Source organism: Lethenteron reissneri, chromosome 25, assembly GCF_015708825.2.
Source record: "Lethenteron reissneri isolate LAM-NWPU_2019-01 chromosome 25, ASM1570882v1, whole genome shotgun sequence".
Taxonomy (NCBI): Eukaryota; Metazoa; Chordata; class Hyperoartia; order Petromyzontiformes; family Petromyzontidae; genus Lethenteron; species Lethenteron reissneri.
Window position 1 is genome coordinate 9,570,967 of NC_083803.1, and position 23,008 is coordinate 9,593,974.

The 23,008-nt window shown below is 44.8% G+C and overlaps 2 protein-coding genes across 2 annotated transcripts; one reads left to right on the forward strand and one right to left on the reverse strand.

The window, feature by feature from the left end:
- The first annotated feature begins 320 nt into the window (after positions 1 to 320).
- On the forward strand, positions 321 to 5,717 carry LOC133347174 (fos-related antigen 2-like). The gene is made up of 4 exons (XM_061559222.1): positions 321 to 637; positions 2,636 to 2,839; positions 3,253 to 3,360; positions 3,821 to 5,717. Exons 1-4 carry the CDS (start codon positions 515 to 517, stop codon positions 4,451 to 4,453), a joined length of 1,068 nt encoding a protein of 355 aa, XP_061415206.1. The 5' UTR covers positions 321 to 514; the 3' UTR covers positions 4,454 to 5,717.
- A 5,426-nt stretch (positions 5,718 to 11,143) lies between these two features.
- On the reverse strand, positions 11,144 to 15,541 carry LOC133347175 (protein c-Fos-like). Its single transcript, XM_061559223.1, is given in 4 exon segments — positions 11,144 to 12,324; positions 12,922 to 13,146; positions 13,148 to 13,201; positions 15,293 to 15,541. Coding segments are annotated over 4 exon segments (1,032 nt in total). The 5' UTR covers positions 15,452 to 15,541; the 3' UTR covers positions 11,144 to 11,730.
- Positions 15,542 to 23,008: the final 7,467 nt, after the last annotated feature.

Genomic DNA, 23,008 nt, shown 5'->3' on the forward strand with positions numbered 1-23,008 from the left:
AACGGTAATCCGGTGCGACAACACCAAATATGGTCATGCCCTGCACACGCGCGCCCCACCCACGCGGGGCATCCCCCGCCGCGGAACAAACCAATGGCGGAGGCAGTGGACGGATGACTCCTTCACAATAATATTCGCCGCTCGAAAGCTTAAAATGCTCAGCACAAGTTTACCACGCTCGGCTAGTACACGCGTCGGACAATTATATTATTGTATTTAAGACGCGTACACGTGTAATTGTTTCGTTTTGAGAATAATTGAAGGCGGGTTGGAACACATATAACACCCCCCCCCCCCCCCACAATTGGAGAGTAGTTGGTAGAGGCCGTCTCGGAACTCCCTATTTAAGCGGCGCCAGTTGCGTCTTGTGGCGTCATTCGCTGGGGTTTCTTCTCAGTCAAGTTGCTGCTTCGGCGCAGTCGCAACTACTACGACGACGACCGCTGTCGTTTGGAACGAACGAGAGACGACGACGGAGGACATCCCCAGCTGCGATCCATCCACCTCCTTCGCCATGTACACCGAGCAGTGTCCCGCTTACGACAGCCTGTCGCTCTCCGCCATGCTGAGCGTGGAGTCGGCTGGTGCGGACCTCATCAGCCTGCCTGCATGGAGCGGATCACCATCGGGTTACCAGGTGGGTCCCCGACCACACGCAACTTAGGAGAGAGTGGTGGTGGTGTTGGTGGTGCCGGTGGTGCCGGTGGTGGTGCAGTTGACACGGTGTCTATTGCCACCCAATGACGCCTGTTGTGTAATTGGAGTTTGCGTGTCTCTCTTGCTACCCCTGGTCGTGTCGATTTCTCTCCGGGTTCTCTGATTGTATCCCTCCATTTCGTCACGATGATAAGCCGCCACTTCGTTGTGCTATCATTTGTGGCCAAGTCGCTGATGAAAAAGAGCCACCTAGCTCCGGTGTGCTTTACCTGGTTAAATAAAACCTAGTTTTTTTTTAAATTTAGAACTTCTTTCGCACCGTACGGAGCCAACCGTGCTAATCGGAGTTCCTGTAGGATATTGATAAAGCACCCTACGCGACATAGTGTCCCAGGTTCGCCTGGACGAACATGATATAATCAGTCGCAATTGTATAGCAACAACACAGGATGCCGATGAGCGAAAAGAGCGGTGGGTTAGTGGTTGGGGAGGATCGCACGGCTACCATCAGTGGCCGAGTGATGTATGAGCCGGTCCTACGCCAGAACCTGCAGCCCCCCACACCACTTCAGCAAACAAAAAACCACAACCGACGACAATGCCTGTGGAGGCGATTCATCCAGCAGTTGATTATTGGCAACATTGGCTGCTGTTCATTATAATTTATATTCATGTGATTAATGGAGATTTGAAGCTTTCGTGACTGCAGGAATCCATACCCTTTGGTTTTACCGAAAGAACCGAAGAGTATGGATTAATGCGATGACTTTATTATGCATACTACTGGGCAACTGGAATAAAGAGCGTTTCTAGCTCGTCGAATTCCTCCGGTATAATTGTGACATTGCAGTCGAATGGAGCAGAGTTAAGTCTGTTGTGGTGGAGGGGCTCGGGGAAGCTACGTGACAGCACGACACCCACCACCTGCAGGGACCACCGTCAGACGATTGAGTTTAAAGCGCCGAGTGCCCGAATACAAATCGCTGGCAAAACTCTCGCGCTCTCGGCTCGCCGCGTCGAGGTGTCTAATTGAACACCCCACGCGCGAAGCCCCCCGTAGAGTAGCGTGGGAGGAGGTGGAGGAGGAGGAGAAGGACGCGACGCGATGCACTTCACACTTTGCTGCTGCTGCTGCTGTGTGTGGTGATACGCAGACACGATATCAGCCAGCCCAGCAACACGCGCGCCTCTCTGCAGTGATTGATAGCGCGGATTCGCGTTGCCCAGGGTGTCTTGTAGCCAGCCGTGTTGTGGGTGGTTCAACCGATTTGCAGGGTTGGCTACGTACGGTGCGAAAGAAGTTCAACACAAAACTGTTTAGACGATGCGGGTGAAAATGGTGTCGTGAAAAGTACTGTAAAAAAATCGTTGCCGGTGCTAGGGAGGTATCCATATAAATGTATAATTGGATATCTAATGGGTAATTGTTTTACATGTTCAATTTAGGTCATTTTTCATCGAGAGATTATTAAAATATTTACATTTCAGGGCCCCATGGTGTATAGTACAGTCTCCAACTATTAGTTGCTAAATCTCTGGCTTTCTGTCTCTGCAGTGAAGCAGGATCATTGCATAACACGTCGCCTCGTATGGTTTTCTCCTAAGTGCAGTATAATTGATTAATGCTTTTGTATTATTTGCACGTATGCACCACTGCCAACCCAATATCACTGTTCTGCATTTTTGTAAATTCACTTTGGTTATGTAATGTGAATTAATATTCACATATCCCATACGGCCCAGGTTAAAGTCATTTACCTGCTCAAATGTACTTGAAATAGAGATTGTCGCATGTTTATAGACCTAGTAATTCCCACATTTTCGTGGCAGGAGTGAGTCTATCCAAAGCACAACTCCTGCTAAATATACCCAAGGCAGCCGTAGCTGCTGTCAAAGTGACTGTTCATTTTTTAAAATGATTCCATTTGTCATATATAAAAAAAACAATCTAACCCTCGCCCATATGTGTGTCCTGTAGGAATACAGTACGCTACCCACTCTTGACACCGACTCGCAGTGGTTGTCACAGCTGACGGAGAGCGGCAGCAGCGGCGGCAGCAGCAGCAGCGGCGGTGCTTCCGCGCCAAAACGGAGGGGCCCTGGAAGGCCTCGTCCTTACGGACACCCGGCCCCAGCTGTCGTGCAAGGGTCTAAGGGGGGCCGCGCCAGAAAGGAGCAACAGGTGAATAATAATGCACACCTTTGTCAATGTCGCGCTGGGCTTGATTTAAATAGATACGTGCAGACCAAAGAGTCGTGTGAGAATGCTAGTTTGGCGAATTTGCAAAAAAAAAATGTGTAGCATAATGGTGAGTGCTGATAAGTTACGCCGAGTGTGAGTGTTGGGTACAGACCTTATCTGCTATTTATCATAAATCTATGCAACATTATACTCATTAGAACACATGGATTAAATCGATCTGTGGACTTTAAATATAGTCACGGAATATTTGGGATGCAGGTGCATGAGCAGTGTGTACAAGTCGGTTAAACTCAACTGACGATGCATGCGCATGTGCGGAAAACGCACACAACAGTGCAGCCAAGACTGATGATTTAACACACTAATGCGTATGTACCCCTTGTGTGCTGCAGCTCAGTGCGGAGGACCAGGAGAAGATGCGAATCCGCCGGGAGCGGAACAAGGTGGCCGCTGCCAAGGTGCGCACGCGGCGCCAGGAGCTGACCGACATGCTGGAGGCGGTGGGTACCCCCTACACACAGCACCGTTCACTCGTGGCTCTGAGCCTGTGCCCGAGGTTCCATTTAGTAGTTGGTTATATTCGGTGAATTGGCACATTTGTTTTCTTAGAACAGCCATTGCCTCAATCCACGTGCAATCGCATTATTTTAATGAGTATCGTTTAAATGCAGCATTAAATACGTATATGTTTTCATTGTTCGGAAGATTTAAATAGTATTGTACCAACTGGCTTTCTGAAAAATCGATCAATAGAATGTTATACCCTCAATTAATTATAATTGCTTTTATATAGCACTGTGATGCACAGATTGACACTGATAAATGACGTCAAGACCAGTGTGTGTAAAACTCGACTTCCTCTTTGCAGGAATGGAGCTGGCACAAATATCACTCTTGAATTAAATGGTGCAATTAGCCAACACGCTCTAACCATGGCCCCCTTTCATTATGCTATTCCAGGAGACGGCTAAGCTGGCTGCAGAGCAAGCGACGATCCGTGCCGAGCTGCAGCAGCTGCAGAAGGAGCGAGAAGAGCTGGAGCTGATGTTGGCGACGCATGAACCCGCGTGCCTCTTGCAGCAGCCCACGTGCCAATTGCAGCAGCCTGCGTGCCGCTTGCAGCACCCCGCGCTCGAGCAGACCTCGCCTGACTCGACCACTGGCTCGCAAGGACTGAGGGCACTACGGCCCACAAACCTTCCACTGCCTCGTCTGCAGCTCAAACGGGAGCCTCACAGCCCCCTTTATGGACAGCAGCAGCAGCACCACCATCAACAGCAGCAGCAGCCGGTGGCTCGCAAGCATGAGCAACTGAGTAGCCAGCTCGTGCAGCCCTGCACGCAGCTACAACCAAACCACGAGGCGGAGTCTGCCAAGCCGCTGCACACACCCGTGGTGAGCTTGACTCCGTGCAGCGGGAGCGGCTCCTACGTCTTCACGTACCCGAGCCTGGCGGGGCTGCAGGACTTCCTGAGCAGCGAGTCTCACTCTTGCGCGTCAGCACTGCGTCGGCAAAGCAGCAGTGGCGGCAGTGGAGAACTGGGGGCAGTGGGCAGCGACTCGCTGCTGTCCCCCACCATCCTCTCCCTCTGATGTAGTTCTGTCGTAATAGCTTTATGTATACGAGTGGGGTTGGAATCCTTTACCCTTTGTAATGCGATTTCGGCGTGGTGGTTGCAGTGGGTAGTTCATTGCGCTGTGAATCCAGCGGTAACCATTCCCGTCCACGGCTCATGTCCGTGGTGAGCGATGTTTTGAACTGGTCCCGGACCACGCCTTCACTAAACCACACTAACCATCGTGGTGAAGTATGGTCGGACACGCCCCATGTACCTGATAACGGCATGGGGGAGGCCTTTGTCAATCGGTGGATTGGCACGGGAATGTAATTTATTTGTTTGGTTATTAAAGTGGTGAAAATGTTACAATTTTACTATTGTTTAGCGAAAAAAATATTTCCTGTTTACGACTGATATATATACACTGTATATTACCTATTTAAAGCAAGATACCTTATTGTTATGCAATGTATATCTACTGTGGCGATCATAGGTGGACAACAACAGCATTGTTGACGTTTATATAGGTTTTTGTACTGCTTACATTCTACATGCTTTTCGGTTTATTGAAAACCTTTTGTGCTAATATTTTGATATCGATACTGTGAGCAGAGTCCTTGAGTGGCATTTTCAGTGTTATTGACTAGACTGTACGGTGTATGAAGAGAAGAAATGCATGTTTATACTAGGCACTTGTGTCTATTTGGCATTAATATATTTAACTGTTATTTTACTTTGCAAAATTCACACGTACTTTATAAAAATGTCTGTTAATTATAGGGAACTGTTACTCACAACCTTCCCAAATGATATTTCAGCTAAAACTTGAATGCGAGATGATGAGTATTAGTATAGAATTCCTATTAAATGCAATAACACTAACACCTTACTCTCGAAGTGAAATATTGTTTAGATAACTTAAATTGTACTTTTATAAAATCGTGCGTTTTTACATACGAGTGACACTGCCATTTCGTGATGTACACTTTATAATGTAGCTAAACTATTACAAATGTCTTCCAATTGCACAATTGGAGAAAATATTAAATACTTTATACATGTAAAATAAGCGGCTGCTTGTCTTAATTCCGAGACGTTATTCTTGACATGAAATATAAAATCACGAGCCCTCTTTTAAAGCATTAATTCAACGATTACGAATGTCTTCTATTTGAGACGTTCGATAAAATATGGAGTAATTTAGTCCAATGATTGATATCTATTTCAAAAACATGTTTAATGTAACCCGTACCCACCTGTCAGTGGTGGTGGTTCTCATTAAATCAAATTGTCAAGTTCACTATTACTTCGGTGTGTTATTTATTCACCTCTGTTTCTGATGTTGCAGCACGGCACGTACACGCATACACCCACACGGAGTCCAGGAGATTATGATGGTGGGCCACGATGGTGCACATTTTTGTTTGTCAACAGGACCTGTAATGTGATCACACTGGATCCTTTATGCAGCCAGCCACGACTCCTTCCCCCCCCCCCGAGTGCTCCACGTGGCTCCGAGCTGCGAGTCACTACTCTTAGGCTTACTGCCCATCCACCCATAGCCAAGCGCGATCAAATACTTGCCTCTTGCAAAATATCAATGCTGCTGGCAGACATGCAATTCCAGAAAACTCGCCACTAGAGGACGCGATCAGACGCATGCATTATCTACATATAACACGTAGGCTTTCGCGACCAATATCATCCATAATAGAGGTTTTTTTAGGTAAGATCGCGTAAATATGTCGTTAAACCCGCCACCACCCGACACAGCCAACGAGTCAGGGTTGTCACGTAAACAGAATATACCAATTCGTCACTAGTACAGCACACTGGTGTGTTGGAGAGCCAAGCCACAGCATTTGCAATCGGAGTACGACGTTTCGTCAGTAATTACAACTGGTTTAATCAGGCGACAGCCGGATTTGTGAAGTCTTACTGTTTCATTTCTGCTCGGACGGGGTATAAATGGTAAAATAACAGTGTTAACTGAAAGAAAACGCATGCTGACGCCTATCTGAATGCAGAGTCCCACATCACCCCGCACAGAAATCTGCTCTCATCAAGACGCTCATTCATAGAGCTAAGAAAGTGTCAGATGGTGACAGTCTGAGAAGTGAAATTCAACATGTTAAAGAAGCGCTGCAACCGAATGGTGACAATGATGCACAAATCAACAGGGCATTGAATGCCAAAAACCATCCAAACTGCCCAAGTAATTAAAACGATACAAATACCGTACATTGTGGGAGTAACTGATAAACTAGTCGGATGTTTGGAAAAACAAAACATCCAAGTCAGATTTGGCACGGTACATAAAATACAGAATTTTATATCTGGTACAAAAGATGTATTACCGAAGCTATCAACAGAAGGTGTGTACAGGATTAATTGCATGTGTGGTAAATGTTATGTTGGGCAAACAGGACGAATGATCAGCACGAGACTAAAATAACATCAGATGAATATTAAATTCTCCAAAATACAACTGTCAGCAGTAGCAGAATACGCGTGCTAACAAGGACACTCAATTGATGTTGAAGTTCTGTGCAAAACTAGCTACTACTGGCCAATACTAATGAGATAATCTATCGAAATTGAAAGAAATAAAAAAATAAGTTTAATCGGAAAGCTACCGCCTTAGTGCTGCGTGAAAGCGACTCATCAAATAATACATTATTCAAATGCATGGCTACAAAGCAGCATACTTCAATAGGGATTACCGTTGGTACGGCTATTTTAATACACACAATAGACAGGAAGGACAAGTTCAGAGGGCTCGCATAATGCACATGCATCATGTACGTTGCTTCAGTAATCCCCCCCCCCCACGTGGCGCAAGAGCGCAGAAGCGTGGTCACCACATCTACGCCTCTATATAAGGAGCGAAACAGGTGGACTTCTTCACAAATCTGGCTGTCGCCTGATGAAGCTAGTTGCAATTACTGGCGAAACGTCGTACTCAGATTGTAAATGTTGTGGCTTGGCTCTCCAACACACCGGTTAGTGCTGTACTAGTGACGAATTGGCTCTCCAACACACCGGTTAGTGCTGTACTAGTGACGAATTGACTTTTTAATACATGTTTTCGCCTACAACATCAGAGTGCAGCGCCACATTAAATACGCACTACAATGACAATAGTTTTAGGCGATTTGAAGCATGTTTTATATTTTTTTTGGGGGGGGGGGCAGAGCTTTGTGACTTCATTTTTGAGGGGGGGTCTGACTTTTTGTGACGCCGTGTGACGAAGGGGGGGGGGGGGGGTAAAAAATCGTCCAAAATCGCGTGACGTCATTTATGGACGGCCCCTTATATATGTAAACTATTATTATGCGGTATAATTAGCACAATAGTCTTCCCGTTTAGGTTAAAACATTGGTCCGGAATGCCCATTCGAGGCAATTGTTTTCAGAAATGATCATGATGATGATGAGACTCAATATCAAAACTCAAACCCAGTCCGACGTTTTCACGCTGAAGCAAGCAAACCATAGCTGGACAAGCTTCGTGCAGGTGCAAAATTAACAATACAAACACACATTCAAACTCACATTCATTAATAACACTGCCTTAAAAACATACATGTACACACAATAGGCGACGTATTGGGATATGGCCCTTTTTAACAACATTGGAACAGCTGGCTCACAAACCTGTTACAGTGAAAACAAAATTGTATCACGTGTGTGTGAGATTTTTGTTTAAAAAAACATTTTAAACATTGTTGTGAATTGTAGCGCCTCTCGTAACAGGAGCCGTAAGATACCAGCCGAAAAACTGATTGGAAAAACCGACTCCTACTGAATAATAGCCTGCTGGTAACCACAATCCACTAAGACGGTGGTGTACGCTAACACGTGTTGTACACTTGAAAGTAAAACAACACACGTGATGAGATTCTCTGTTGGAGTCGGTTCACAGTTGAACTGGAATGAAATTTGATGTGATGAGCCGCGGTTGTTAAAAAAAACGTGTGGTGGATTATACATGGCAAGGAGGCTTCAGTATGGATGTAGTAGGCACTGCTATATATTTATATCGATTAAGCAGAGCCTTGCAAGAGTGAGTTTTAGTTTCATAAATTAAAAAAAATCTGTTTTATTTATTTCAGTAAAAAAAACAATCGAAGTTTCAGTGTAACTCGAGAAGCTAACTTCAACTGAAATATTCCATGGGTTTTCGAGAACTCGTTCAGTTGACTCGTGGTGCAGCCATTTACCCTTGCGCCAACTATTAATTTCCAGGATCAACTATTTTAAACATTGCAGTGAATGGTAGCGCCTCTCGTGGCAAACCCATCACACAACGTGCGATTCGAAAAACACAAGTTCTTACACACGTGATTTGTAGCATTAGCGGTGGAGTTGACCAATTTATATTTATTGATGATTCGATGCATTGCTATAACCCTGCAACATATACCGAGTCTAATAAAAATGTAGGGTAACATTCTCTGGCTGCCACAACTGGCGTTATTTGCTGTGCTTTAAAGTACCGTTATGATGTATGTCTGCGACGAGATGGAATCCACCACATGTCGCTTATTTCGACTTAAATCGTATTCACTGCGTGAGCAATGCACCTATCCAACAACAACAAAATCGACACAGTTATAATGGCTGTATACATTTTATCCTGTTCGTGAGAACGGTATCTTTTTTTTGAAGGATGTATACATTTTGTATCCGTCCTGTACAAGACTTAATCTAAGCCGGGGTTGTGCGTGGCTGACCTGCAGAAAATACTTCCCTGCCGGTTGACGGGGGGTGTCCCAGAAAAACATATTCCATGAGAAATTCCCTACTCCTACCGTTTGTCGAAAAAATGGAAACCCGGGTAACTATTCTCAATGCCAATATCGAGGTCTGCTAGCCAGGAATTGGCTTCGGGAGAGAGTTCATGGAGTTTACTAATTATCCTCTATTGAAGGGGCGCAGACTCCAGTGGTTTACCAATATAAAAGGTCAATGGTTTTGGTTACATGGCCATAAACACACTACTATGGCTTGTGTCCTTAATTTTGCATTCACGAAGGATTTGCTCATCGGCCTCTTGACACCCGGATAACTAAACTTCAAATAACATTCTGTAGTCACCAGGGGGCAGAGTGCTGACACGGTCTCTCTCTTTGAACTTTGTTCGTCGCCAATTTGAAAGATAACAAAACAATGGCCTTTGAAGCTTTGTCGATCTGCTTTTGGGTTCTAGCGCGTGTTGTTCGGAATTATGTCCGACGTTTCGCTCCACACGCTGGGAGCTTCTTCAGGAACTCACTCAGAGAGAGAGAGAGGTACAGCACCGGTGTGAAAGCGCCACGCGGTGGTAATTATTGACCTTTGTCAAGGTTGTCAGGACACAGTGAATTTGCGCAGCAACAGGCCCTTTTTCCCAAGTAGACCGACTCCTGATCCGTTCAGTGCCTAAACATCTTCCTGGGAAAAAGTCAATAGAGTAAAAGCAAAGGCTGCCGTGCTTTTAACGCCTGCGTCCCCTTGGTGAGAATTGCCAAGTTACTGATGATTGCGGTGTTTGATGTTAATTGTCTCGCAAATGGAAATCTGCAAAAGCTTTATTGAGCGTCCATGCACCGTGCCCTTTGAATTCTCGCGCCGTGTTGAAGGGGCTTGCTTTCCACCGCGAGTAATGAAGATTGTGACTGCTTTTCAACTGGATGGTGTTCATTCAAGTTTTTGGTGGCAATATTTGGAATTTTATTTGAACAATAAAACGAATGCTATTTTGAACACACGGGGTCTGGCTAACATGAATTATACAATTTGTGGTCGTGTTAAACGCTTAGATTAAACTGTTTTTTAGAAACCATTTAAGTTTTACAATTTCTATGTGTTGAAATTATTGCGGGACTGTATACAGGAGTGATTTAACTTTTTAAAAAATAACTCACATTTACAAAGTCTTCCTTACTAAACATTGTACCTCTAAAGACTTCTGAACTGCTTACAAAAGGTGCCTGGTGTGAACACGACAATTTGTTTAAGTTGAATATTATAACATTATTTCCCCAATGGAAACTCATGCTCATGATGCCAAATGTTGATTTATTGCCGTAAAATTATTTATAAAAATGTACATATTCCTTTTACTGTAATAAGTTCAAATCTCCCATCAGCTTTAGCTGCATTTTCTCCACACACACAAATCCTGCTCTTTTGTCTTTGGAGTCCTCTTCATCTTGGTGACACTACCCGGGTCACCCGTGTAATAAAGCGTACTTCATCATTGATATTCTAATAATACTGTAATAACATTAATTCCCAACCAGAATGCCGTAATGTAAACTAGCACACAACTAGCCACTTGCGAGTTATGAACACCTGTAAATACTTCAACCTGCTCGGGGAGGTCTCATCCAGCAGAGGATTGATCATGGCTGATTGTGACACAGTGCTATTACGTTTTACATTATGCCCCATCACTATGTTGTCATGTCTGCATGTATTATGGATTCATAAACTATAAAAAAGGCGAACCTTTGTGTACGTGGCAAAGGTGCTGCGAGGGTTCCTGTAAGAGTCTAGACATTGTGTAAACAAGCCAGGCGTGCTGTTGCCGCTTGCTTCAGCAGTAAACCAAGTGGCGCTCTCAGTAAAACCAAGGATGGTACAGTACTTGCCGTGTCCTGACACCATCAGCCAGTGTTAATGTGTGACATTGTGGGTATGCAAAGTATAAACCACGCTGTAAGCAAACGCACAAGGGTGCAACATTATTGTAAAAACTATTGACTTTATTGCAATGGTCAACAAAATAGTGCAAAAATAAATTAACACGATATATATTTACGAAATAAATACGCGTGACGATTACAGAAAATACATTATCAACGTAAATATACAATTAACAAGATGCCAGAAATGCAACTTTTCAGATCCTACATGCGTGATATACTCATAGCGAGTATATATAAGCAATGCCGGTTTTAGTTTCTGAATTCAACGTGAACATAACAGCTTATAACATTCATGGGATAATAGACAGCACAGTATTATTATTCCATTGAAGCTACCACCTCATTCAACTTTAAACACATTGTTTCACAACATTAACAATGCACCATTTCAGTGGTATTGCTCGGCATGCACCTAAAACTTCTCAAAGAAGTATAAAGAAAATTGCATCTTTAAAATTAAGGAAGAATTGCTGCGACTTTTAAGCAGTTGGAAAGACGCTGTAGTGGAATGCATTTTTTTTCATAGGTGCAGGGGAAGATAGTCACTGACGGCGGGGAGGAAGAATTAAACGGCGCGTGTCGGGGGTCAGAAACTGGGACGATTGGAGAGCGCGCGCTCAGAGGGAGAGGATGGTTGGGGAGAGCAACGCCTCTCCTCCCAGGTCTCCACTTCCGCTGCTGCTTCGCCGGCGCAACGCCGAGGCGCAGGAGCGCGGCTCAGAGTGCAAGAAGTCCTGCAGGCCCGCCAGACTCGGGTACGTGAAGACGAAGGCGCCGCTTCCGCTGCAAGGCGTGATGCCGGGCGTGAAGCTCACCACGGGCGTGTGCAGCGGCTCCACGGCCTCCAGCGGGAACGGCCCCGGAGGTGCCACATGCTGCTGCTGTGGCTCCACGGCGGCCCGCGGGGGCCGGCCGCTCGCCTGCTCGTGCTCACGAGGTGCGGGCCGCTGGTACTGATGCTCGCTAGGAGGGCTCGGGGGCTCCTGCTTGAGCTGCAACGGGGGCAGGGGGAGGCTGGCGGGCCTGGGGGCGGGCAGGCCCGGGGAGAGGCGGGGGGAGTTGGCGCTCGGCACGTTCTGGTCGGGCTCGTGCTGCAGGCGGCAAGTGGGCTCGTGCGCGGCCAGCACAAGCTCCAGCTCGTCGCGCTCCTTCTGAAGCCGCTCGAGGTCGGCGCGGATCGCCGACTGTTCTGCCGCCAGCTTGGCAGTCTCCTGTAGCAGAAAATGAATGAAGAAAGGAGATGAGTATGGGAGGGTACTTCACGTAGTTTTTTTTTATCATGGAGTTACTCATCAGTATCGTCACTTACTCATCCATTAAAAAAAAACGACTCCATGTGCAAAGTGTGTTGCCAACTTTGTCAATGTCTTTAAAACTTGTACCACCTAACTGGGTTTCGCTGTGTCCAAAATATTAAGGTATTTTCAGATCTACTTTACCTTGACAATAATATCGACTCTGTCTCAGCATCTGGTTGATCAGTGCAGGGACATAAATAAATATCACAGAGTTGGGCTACCACTGGTGAAACTACAGAAAAGATATTGGGCCTGTGTCTGGCAGCCAGCGAACTGCCACAGGGCAGACATCAAAGGCTCTTGCGCGTGTGTGCGAGCAAGTCTGGGCATGCAAAGCCAAAGGAGGCAGAATCCAAAGAAACAGCTAGATAACAGAGTTGAAGTTCACTGGCTTGTGATGGTCCGTGTTGGGTGGGTGGGTCGGTGAGTGGATGGAAGGGTGTCGGGTGTCTTGGCGAGTCGGTGAATGTGCGAATGTTGAGGGTGGGTGGTTGGAAGAGAGACGCTCACCGCTTCTAGGGTCTCTGTGAGCTCCCGCCTCCGGTTGCGGCACTTGGCGGCCGCCTGCTTATTGCGCTCCCTGCGAATGCGGCGCCTCTCCTCCTCTTCGGCGTTGGCGGGCTCCTTGTCTCCTCTGAAGCTGCCGGGGCCTCTGCTGCCGTGGCCGTACGGGTGGGTCCTGCCGGGCCCCCCCCCACGCCTGGCTGGGCCCCCATGAACTCGCCCTGCCACCGCAGGTCTGCAGCAGCCACTGGGTGTCTCCACTAACTGTGGCCATCACGCTGTAGTCCTGGATTGGGGAACACAGAGAGATACCAGGTCAATTCTCCATACAGGCAGCTTTAATTGCACAGGCTGTGGTTAAATGTAGACTGTATAACTTAGATATGTTATCTTTAAAAATATCTGATAACATTGTTATTCATAGAAATTAATTATTTGAAAATCACATACAACCGCTGTATATAAACTGGAAAATATTTTAGTTTTCAAGTTTAAATACTGCAGTTCTGTTACTATAACACACATTAAGTGACATGTATTATTTAATTTAATTATAATATAAATTCCTATACCCGGTATTGTCTAACTGTAGCATTGTAATGCGCCACGTGATTTTTCCACGTAAAAAAAAAATATCACAAAAAAAATAATTAGTTTCAAAAGTCGACAAGGGTGGGGAGGGAAAAGTATTTTTTTTTTTTACCGAGTCCACTAGTGTGTCTAAGTATTTCGCAACAGGCACGACCGGACACGAATTATTTACACGCGCTCGAAAGCGTGGGTGGCGATAAGAGACTTGCACCGTTTGACCGGAACAACACATCCCGAACTCTTGCGAAATGCATCTTAAACTAACGGGCAGGGTAATAATAAGGGTGGCCCATTGCGCAACGAACACCACCCAACCACCACTCGCATTGGCAAGGAAAAAACCGAGCACAGAGCAGATGATTGTGCAAGAGTTCACTCAACCATGGACGTACACATCCACCCCGTATGCTTGTGGCTTATCAAGTCGGAGGCTGACCCCACCGTGAACTCGTTCGAGACGCCGTATCCCTAATATTGTTTGTACTCGTGACAAATGTGATCTAGTTACATAACGTTGAGCTAAAGGCCAATCGGATATAGTGTGTACGAGCAAATTATGAACAAGAGAAGATACTATCATCATGCAGGCATGATGCAGCAAGTAAGACGATGCGGGTGACATGACGAACAGTTGACAGGACCGCATTCACGTTATAACTGCAGTACCCGATCTCTTGGACTGATGACATTGGCACACAGAGTTGTGTGTGTGTATATTGTACAGCACGGTGTCTACAAGCCGTAGGGTTACTGGGAAACTCCACCGAGTCAGTATCTAGACTGCAGCGGGAATCTGATGAGCCAAGAAGCACTTAGTGCGGGAGGGTCAACGCTATTTAAGTTCCTTCCATCAAACCCAAACACGCGTGTCCTACACACTGACAGCCTTAACATACACACACACGCGTGCCGTATTCGGCACACGTGTGTGTGTGTGGAAATGAGTCGAATATGACATGTCTGTATGTATGTCTATGTATGTGTACAGACACACACGTCTATGTATGTGTACACACACATGTCTGTATGTATGTGTACACACACATGCCTGTATGTATGTGTACACACACATGCCTGTATGTATGTGTACACACACACATGTCTGTATGTATGTATGCATGTCTGTGTACACACACATGTCTGTATGTATGTATGTATGTGTACACACACACATGTCTGTATGTATGTATGCATGTCTGTGTACACACACATGTCTGTATGTATGTATGTATGTGCACACACACACATGTCTGTATGTATGTATGCATGTCTGTGTACACACACATGTCTGTATACACACACACATGTCTGTATACACACACACGTCTGTATACACACACGCATGCACATGCATGTGTACACATACACCCATGTCTGTGTACACACGTCTGTGTCTGTATGTGTCCACACGTCTGTGTCTGTATGTGTACAGTCTGTACGTATGTGTACACACAGTGTGTACGTGTACACGTATATATATATGCACGCACGCACACACACGTCTGTGTACACATGTCTGTGTCTGTATGTGTACACACACGTCTGTATGTGTACACGTGTATGTGCACACACACACACGTCTGTGTACACACGTCTGTGTCTGTATGTGCACACACACACACGTCTGTGTCTGTATGTGTACAGTCTGTACGTGTACACACAGTCTGTACGTCTGTGTACACACAGTGTGTACGTGTACACGTATATATATATATGCACGCACGCACACACACACACACAAAGTCCTCTGCACCGCATCGACGCGCCGCCGGCAAGTGGTGGTTACCTGGCCGGCGCTGTGCGCCGCGGGGCTGCCCACGTGCGAGTACGAGTCCAGGGACGACAGGTACATCGACTCGGCGGGGGAGACGCTGCTACGGGACGGCGACTCGGCCGAGTCCGTGCGCAGCTCCGAGTACATCTCCGTCGTCGTCATCATCATCATCACCGCCGCCGCAGGCTGAAGGGATATTAAACAAACCCGGCAAATAACGCCGTGAAGCAGCGACTCGCTCGCTTACAAGTTTGACGGAAAGCGGCGAGCCGGGGTTTATATATAGGCGGGGGTGTGGGGGGTGTGGGGGGTGTGTGGGGGGCGTCCTCCTCCCCCCCTACCCCCCACCGCACACGTGCGTCAATGGGGCGTACCACTTTGAATGGGGGGCAGGGGGGTAGGGGGGAAGGCGGTTCCGTACCAGGTCACGGGCATCACTCCTCCTCCTCCTCCTCGCTTACGATCCCCTCGGGCTTGAAGGCGGCTCTCCGTCTCGACGTGATTAATGACGAGTTGTGCCGTAAAAAAACATTTGCTGCGAACTGAAACGTTGCGGCGCTACGTTTGTACTTTGTATGGACCCGCGCCCTTGGTGGTCGAATGGTAGAGTCGGGCCATTAAGTTCTGTCCACCCCCCTACCCCCCCATAGGAACCGCCCTATTGACGTCAGTTTCCGTCACTGCCCATATATGGACTTGGCTTCAGGGAGGATGGAGCGGGGCAGGGGCGCAGCGGCCACGTGGTCGCAGTGGAATCCCTTCGTCCCCCCACCCCCTACACCCCACCCCCACCCCACCCACCCCCACTCCCTCTCGTATTCTAAAAAAGGAAATGCTACTTCCGGCCCCGGAGATAGACTTTTGAGAAGGGAGAGAGCACGAATTTATCACTGGAGCACCCTTATTTTTTCAAAAAAACGCCGATAACAGAATTAAGGATTCAAACGTTAAAGTGAATGCTTATCCAGCCGCCACTGTATCTGTTATGGTCACTTTCACGTGAATGCAAATTAATGTTTTAATCTATTATTTCCAGGCCAATATGATCGAGAAGCTTTTGACTGAGCAAGCATACTTGGCTATCATCAGACTTTGTTCAACAAATGGAATGTCTGAAAAATTATCTTTCGAGATATAAAAAAAAGATATAACTCACATTCCAGATGGGACCAGCAGCCAAAAGCAACCTTCCCCTTGTGCTGCCCGTTGCGTGGCTCCCGTCACTGCTGATAAATTCCGTGTTAACGTCACAGAGATGGACACCCGCATCATAAACGACGGTGCCCATCTCATCACACGCGAAGTTCGCTCTTCTCTGTAGCGTTACGCACACCACTTGCTATTTTTATTTATTTATTGCATTGTTTCTGTACCGAGGCCCCTTTGATGTTAAAGTAGTGGAAATTACTCCACTAATAATGAATATAAGATATCTTAAATTTCACTGGAGCCAAAATAAATGTTCCTAGAGAACAAAAGTTGATGGCATATTGAATGGAATATATATTTAATGTGCCATATACATATACAGTATACAAAAAAAATCGGTTTAGTTGACAGTATTATCCACTGCAGGTTGAAGGCCTCCGCGAGTTGCTACTATCTCTCACAATCCTGAGATGCAGAAATCCATCTGGCGCCTCCACACGGGCTGCTGTCGTCGCTCAGTTCTAGCGTGAACGTCCTCTTCCACGTGATCTCGCCTTTTGCTGCCACTCCATCATTAGCCTCGACCACTGGACATCATCCAATCTAGCATTGTGCCCTGTCAAAACCCCGCTTCAACTTCTTAGCACTCAAAATGTTCTCTGGTCCATGTGTTCCTCTTTCACTTTAAGTATAATTGCAAGCGTGCACAGATACATACGAGGAAACACGCTTTCGCCAACGTTATTCATGGGAACATTAGACAATTTCTGTCCGAAAATTGTATTGGGGATATCAAAGCGTAACATTCAATAACGTGAGAAAAAAACGTCTTCTATTCGGCAAAATGCATCACGTGGGTGGTGTGAAAATATGAAGTGGCGCTCTCAATTTGTGATTTCTGTATTTTTTTAGAGTTTATCTTGGAAGCGAAAGCAGGGTTGAGCCTGGTTAGTGCTTGGATGGATGACCACCATGTAGAAACGGGCTGTGGAACTAGGTGATTGGCAGCTAATGTCAGCGCAACAAAATCCGTTGTTGTACTATACCTCTATAGCAGCGGTGGGGAACCTATGGCTCGCGAGCCATATATGGCTCTTCCAGTGACGGCATATGGCTCCCAGACAATTTTTGAGTTGAAAAAAAAATCTGTTTGGAACTGATTTTAAAATACTTGTGATATTGCTTAATAATACCGTGTCATTTTAAAGTAAACAGAAATTAGTTTTGAAGATAAATTTCACGGGTCACGCCTGCACGAAGCTCAACCTCACCAAGTCGTATGAACCAGACTACAAGGCCATCTGCAAAACCATGCAGCACCAGAAGTCGCATTAAAAGTAAGACATATTTAATTTATTATACGTTAAAAATTACTATATGGCTCTCAATGAAATATATTAAAAAATATTGGGCTTTTATGGCTCTCCCAGTCAAAAAGGTTCCCGACCCTTGCTCTATAGTATGCCCCCTCCCTTCACATATGGTTATAGAACTTTCCACGCCCCCCCCCCCCCCCCGTTGGCGTAGGGAGGAACCCGTTTGCAAGTCGATGGACAAAGGGGTACGGTACGTATACATGAGACAACATAATACATCTGTCTCGACTGGTGTTACCTTACAGTGTCTTGACACTATCTCAATGCCTCTCCTGTCATCACATCTGCAATATCACCTGTCCCCCCTTGTGTTCAGTTACACATTCTATTGTTGAAGCCACACATTCACTCGGCTTCATTACCCCAGCTATCTGTGGATTCTTCACGAATCCATAGTGCTTAAGCTTCACGTGAATCGTACATATTTGCCAATATTAATGTCGGTCCTTCGTGAATTTTAAATTAACCACACTGAACGAGTCCGTACGTTCTTGGGCTGAGATTCCGTCTGCCTGTGCGTCCCCCTGCAAGAGCTCGTCTTCAGGCCAACCTGTAATGTCTTACCTCCACTGCTACTTACGTTATCATTACACAGCCTTCTCCGTAGTGTCTATACCTTTAATTACCATTGTTTAGAAATTTACTTAATAGAGTGCAAAACCTTCTCGAACATGTAGCCTCTAGGATTAGGGGCCGTCCATAAATGACGTCACGCGATTTTGGACGATTTTTGACCCTACCCCCCCCTCGTCACACGGCGTCACAAAAAGTCAGGCCCCCCCTCAAATATGACGTCACAAAGCTCTGCCACCCCCCCAAAAAAAATATAAAACATGCTTTAAATCGCTTTAAACTATTGTCATTGTAGTGCGTATTTAATGGCGCGCTGCACTCTGATGTTGTAGGAGAAAACATTTATTAAAAAGTCTATTTAATTAAGTAGAACGTGTTGTCTATATTTATTTAAAGTTGCGCATTTTGATGTGACGTCACATTTTTCACCCCCCCCCCCACGTCACAAATCGTCACAAATGTCTGACCCCCCCCTAGGTGCGTGGCGTAAATTATGGACGGCCCCTTACACGGTCAGTCCCATCGTCCCATGTTTTTTCCACTGCTGGACAAAGGACTTCCCATGTAATTCATCATGGTCCATCGATGTTACAATCCATCTTTGTATATGAGGTGATGGGCTGATTTCTCCCCAAGTGTTGTCTTTTCGGGTGTGTTTTGTCCTTTGGCTGTCGTTCCATTACCAGTCTCATCTGCCGATGTTTACAATTCAGTAATTTGGCCCACTCATTTTCATCTAACGGCTGGTTCCACTTTTATGATATCCACAGTTATTAAAATAGTTTTCTCTGTTTTATTGTTCTATTTAGCTCACTCAGGGCTACAATTTGGGGTTTTGTAAATCAGAAACTAGTTTTTTTCTACATTTATGCTCTTATTGCCTTGGCATGACATACTCGATTATTTTTGTGTTGTGTTCTATAATTTTCTTCCTCGTTAATTTCATAATGGTTTTACAGAGCTATGTGTGTTCTATTTGAAATGCATGGCAGTCAACTTCCTTCTGTCGAAATGGCGATTGGGCCCAGGAATGCACTGCCATGGGGGTTGCACCTTTGTTTGTTCTCACAAGAACAAACCTTCCCACAATGCATTGTGCCAGCAACATTTTATAATTTTACTTAATGTAAACCTAGCTCTATCCAGGCTCAGACCTGCTTGACTTCTGAGATTTTATGAGATTGGGTGTATTCCGTTTGATTCGATTTTGGCTTCCGCCTGTACGACCGTTTTTCGTATCTCTCCCTTTTTTCAACATGCATTTTTGTGTTTTTTAAAAATGTCTTATTATATTATTTAACTCGCTTTTTGCCCGTCCTAGGACGGAATCTGTAATATTTACGAATTTTTTTGCAGAGAATAATTGTATCTTGCGTAAATTTAATGACAGTGAATTTTGCACAAAATGTCACCAAACACTACACTGTATTTCACTGTAGCATTGTATTAATGGCAGTGAATCTGGCACAAAACTACGTCATTAAACGCCTCACTTCATGTCACTGTAGCATTGCATTTAACTCACCTTCAATTAGTTCGAAATCACTGCTCTGATACTTTATTTTCTTCTGCTATCGCTTGCTGGGATTGTAATCAATTTTAATTCGATACAATGTCTGGAAAATCACGGAGAAATGTATATATGTTATAATAATGTAGAAGCAAAAATTATACACACCTTTTGTTTCAAGTGCTGCAGAAATAAATAAAGACACCAAACACACTTTGTTGCTGCGTAGAATTATTTATCTGCTTAACTTTCAACAAAGAAACGTCAAATTTAAAGCGGATTTGCGTAAAAAAAAAGTTTCTTCGCTCGACCTGGGGGAGTGTAAAAATTCCACCCACTCATGATTATTTTATTATTAATTGAGGGGGGCATGTGGAATGAGTAACGCGCGTTACACACATTTCTGGGCTATCTTATTATGTAATAGCATTTATTTATGTATTTCCCACCATTTCAATTACATGTATCTCATTTGATCGTTTTGTTTCTGTCGGGATTTGAATTAGTTTTTTACAACCAGTTTAATTTCCCCTGCCTCTTCAAACTGCTATGAGTTGATTACAAATTAAAAATGGAAACGTGCCGTGAAGATGTAGAAAGAGAAGAAAATGTATAAAGAATTAAGCTTTCAATACAAATGTATAAAGAAGTTAACAAATTTTTGAAAGAGGGTAATAAAATATCACAAGTTCACAATGGGCAACTTTCATGGAAAGGCAGGTGAAAGGATGATTGATAAACGTTACATTTGAGTGAGACAGGAGAATGCCTATGATAATTTTAATTTAATCCAGTGACGATGTAGAATAGCTTTTAAAAAACCGAAGGAGCCTCTCTCTGATGGAAAACTGCCAGATTGTCAGAGGTGTCTCTACAGGAAGTGACCACAGCCGAGTGCAATACAAGTTACTCTTTAACTTCGCCAATGAAGAGGACAAAATGTAATTACAGGTCAGTGACATGGTAAAAAACATGACAGCAAGGGACACAGGAAGTGACAATCCCAAACTTTTAACGTTAAAAACGTTTGGGCTTTTGTAGATTCTCGATGTTCTTGCACAGGTTTTAAATATATATATAAAATGTCAGCGTATTTTGTAATGAGTAAAATTTTATTGTCATTCGGTTACCATTTAATTGCCATAATTTATACATTTAACTATATAAACCAACATTTTATCTTATCAAAATGTTAAATACATAAGCACCAGTTTGTCGCAAAACACGGATGCTTCTGGAAGTGTATGCACATCCTTTAGAGTGAATGGACGAGTTGACGAGGTTATATTCTCGGATGTGTGTTTGGGTTGTGTTTTTCAGCACATTGTGGACATATATTTTTTGCTGCAGACTGCCGTGGGACAAGCACACAACCGTGATTTGTGAACACGAGTAAATTGATCGGATGTAAACAAAGACTGGCACGTGCTTTCAAAATCCCGTGATACCATTCGAAGATGATGAGGCCATTGTGTGCCGCGAAGCCATGTTCGACATTTTACAAATTAGAAAAAAAAAACTCGAAAATTACTAACTTGGGAAACACATATCAATCGTTGCCCTCCGGAAAAAGAGTCTTGAGACTCATGTGAGGCTTTCCTCGGTACACAAGCGTAAAAAGAGCAGCTGGAACCTTCGACAGATGACTCCGGTGAGAAGGAAAACGGCTCTTGATCGTTCGCCTCTTTCCTTGCCTCAAGTGCCCACTTTGAGCATTTGAATCGGGATTGCGGAAGGGCTGATAACTGCTGCAGTTTTTGTTTATTCTTGCTTGATGAAAATGAGTGGAGCAACATCGCGGCTATACTTAGGCGGATAAAAAATAAATAACTTTGAAAACAGTGAATCGGAAATCATTCATAAATAATTAACCACTGATTCACACCTGCTCGCAGACGGATATGTTCTGTCATGTTATGGTGACTACTTCGAAAAGTTGATGCAAGATGATACTTACAAATAAATATCCTTATGTTGTTTTAATGACTATGAAAAGTAATAATAGTCATATGTTAATCTCCTAAATGGCCATATTTCACCATACCAATCAGTGCGGGTTGGTGAAGGGAGTGTGCCCAGTACTGGTTCACATATCACTCAGCACTGATGTTTATTTAACTGTGGCAGGAAATCAAATGCAGGTCGCCGGATTCATCGCACAGTGAGCTAACCGCTGCGCCACCTATTATTATTAAAGTATAATTTAGTTACTATGGTGTTACATGATTATGTTATAAATGTATCCCCAAAGACAAAAAAAATAGTGTTTTTATTCACGAAAATCTATTACGTGCTATTCAAGTAAAATGTTGCAACACGCAGAAATAAATATGCAACATTCCTTTAAGGCGACACAATTACAAAAGGTGAGAACATTCTCACGATACCTTAAGGTACTATGTCATTTGTTTCACAATCTACCAATACGCTACTCGACAAATGGCGTCCTGGTCGACATGTTTTGGTGATGGGTGCGGAGGAGGAAATGGCAGGAACACCGTGCAAGGATTGGGCTGACCGTGGAATGGTTAATTGGCTAAATCACCGTGTTCAGTGAACAGTGACTTCTGGTTCTGCGACCCGCTGCTGCCGCTCTGTAAACGCTGCGATATGCTGAATGTCTTGTTCTGCCTGGGTGCTGGGCCTGTGAAAAATTGTTTTGAAAGTCAAGGTGCCCTGTCCTCAAAGAAGCACATGAGTAAAACGTACCTACTTTGGCTGCCTTAGGCCAGTGGTGGGAATTCCATTTTACTATGACGTGGGCCTTTGTCCATAGATCAACTACTTTTTGACTTCTCGCAAAGCGGTACTGATTGTATTGACCATCTCGGGATAATGGGCTTGTCAACCTCATGACCAGGTTTTGAACTTGCATTGCAAACACATATTTGAGACACATACTGGACACTGACATAGTGATACTCATCTAGTATAGCTTACTCTAGACATGAGGAAGTCCACTGAAGATATGGAGCAACGAATTCAGCTCATTTGTAGATACTAGGTGGATTAATGCAGGATTACAAGAGATGGTGGTAGCTCGGGCAGGCCATCGTTCAGGATTGGATTGACCTTGGCTGATGATGAATGTTCGCTCCACTCTGATGGGTTTTGGTTAAT

Bases quoted from the DNA above. Each gene is read 5' to 3' on its own strand.
- LOC133347174 (XM_061559222.1), top strand. From the start codon at position 515: ATGTACACCGAGCAGTGTCCCGCTTACGACAGCCTGTCGCTCTCCGCC. The intron at 2,840-3,252 runs GTGAATAATAAT...TGTGTGCTGCAG, and splicing joins GCGCCAGAAAGGAGCAACAG to CTCAGTGCGGAGGACCAGGA. The intron at 3,361-3,820 runs GTGGGTACCCCC...ATGCTATTCCAG, and splicing joins TGACCGACATGCTGGAGGCG to GAGACGGCTAAGCTGGCTGC.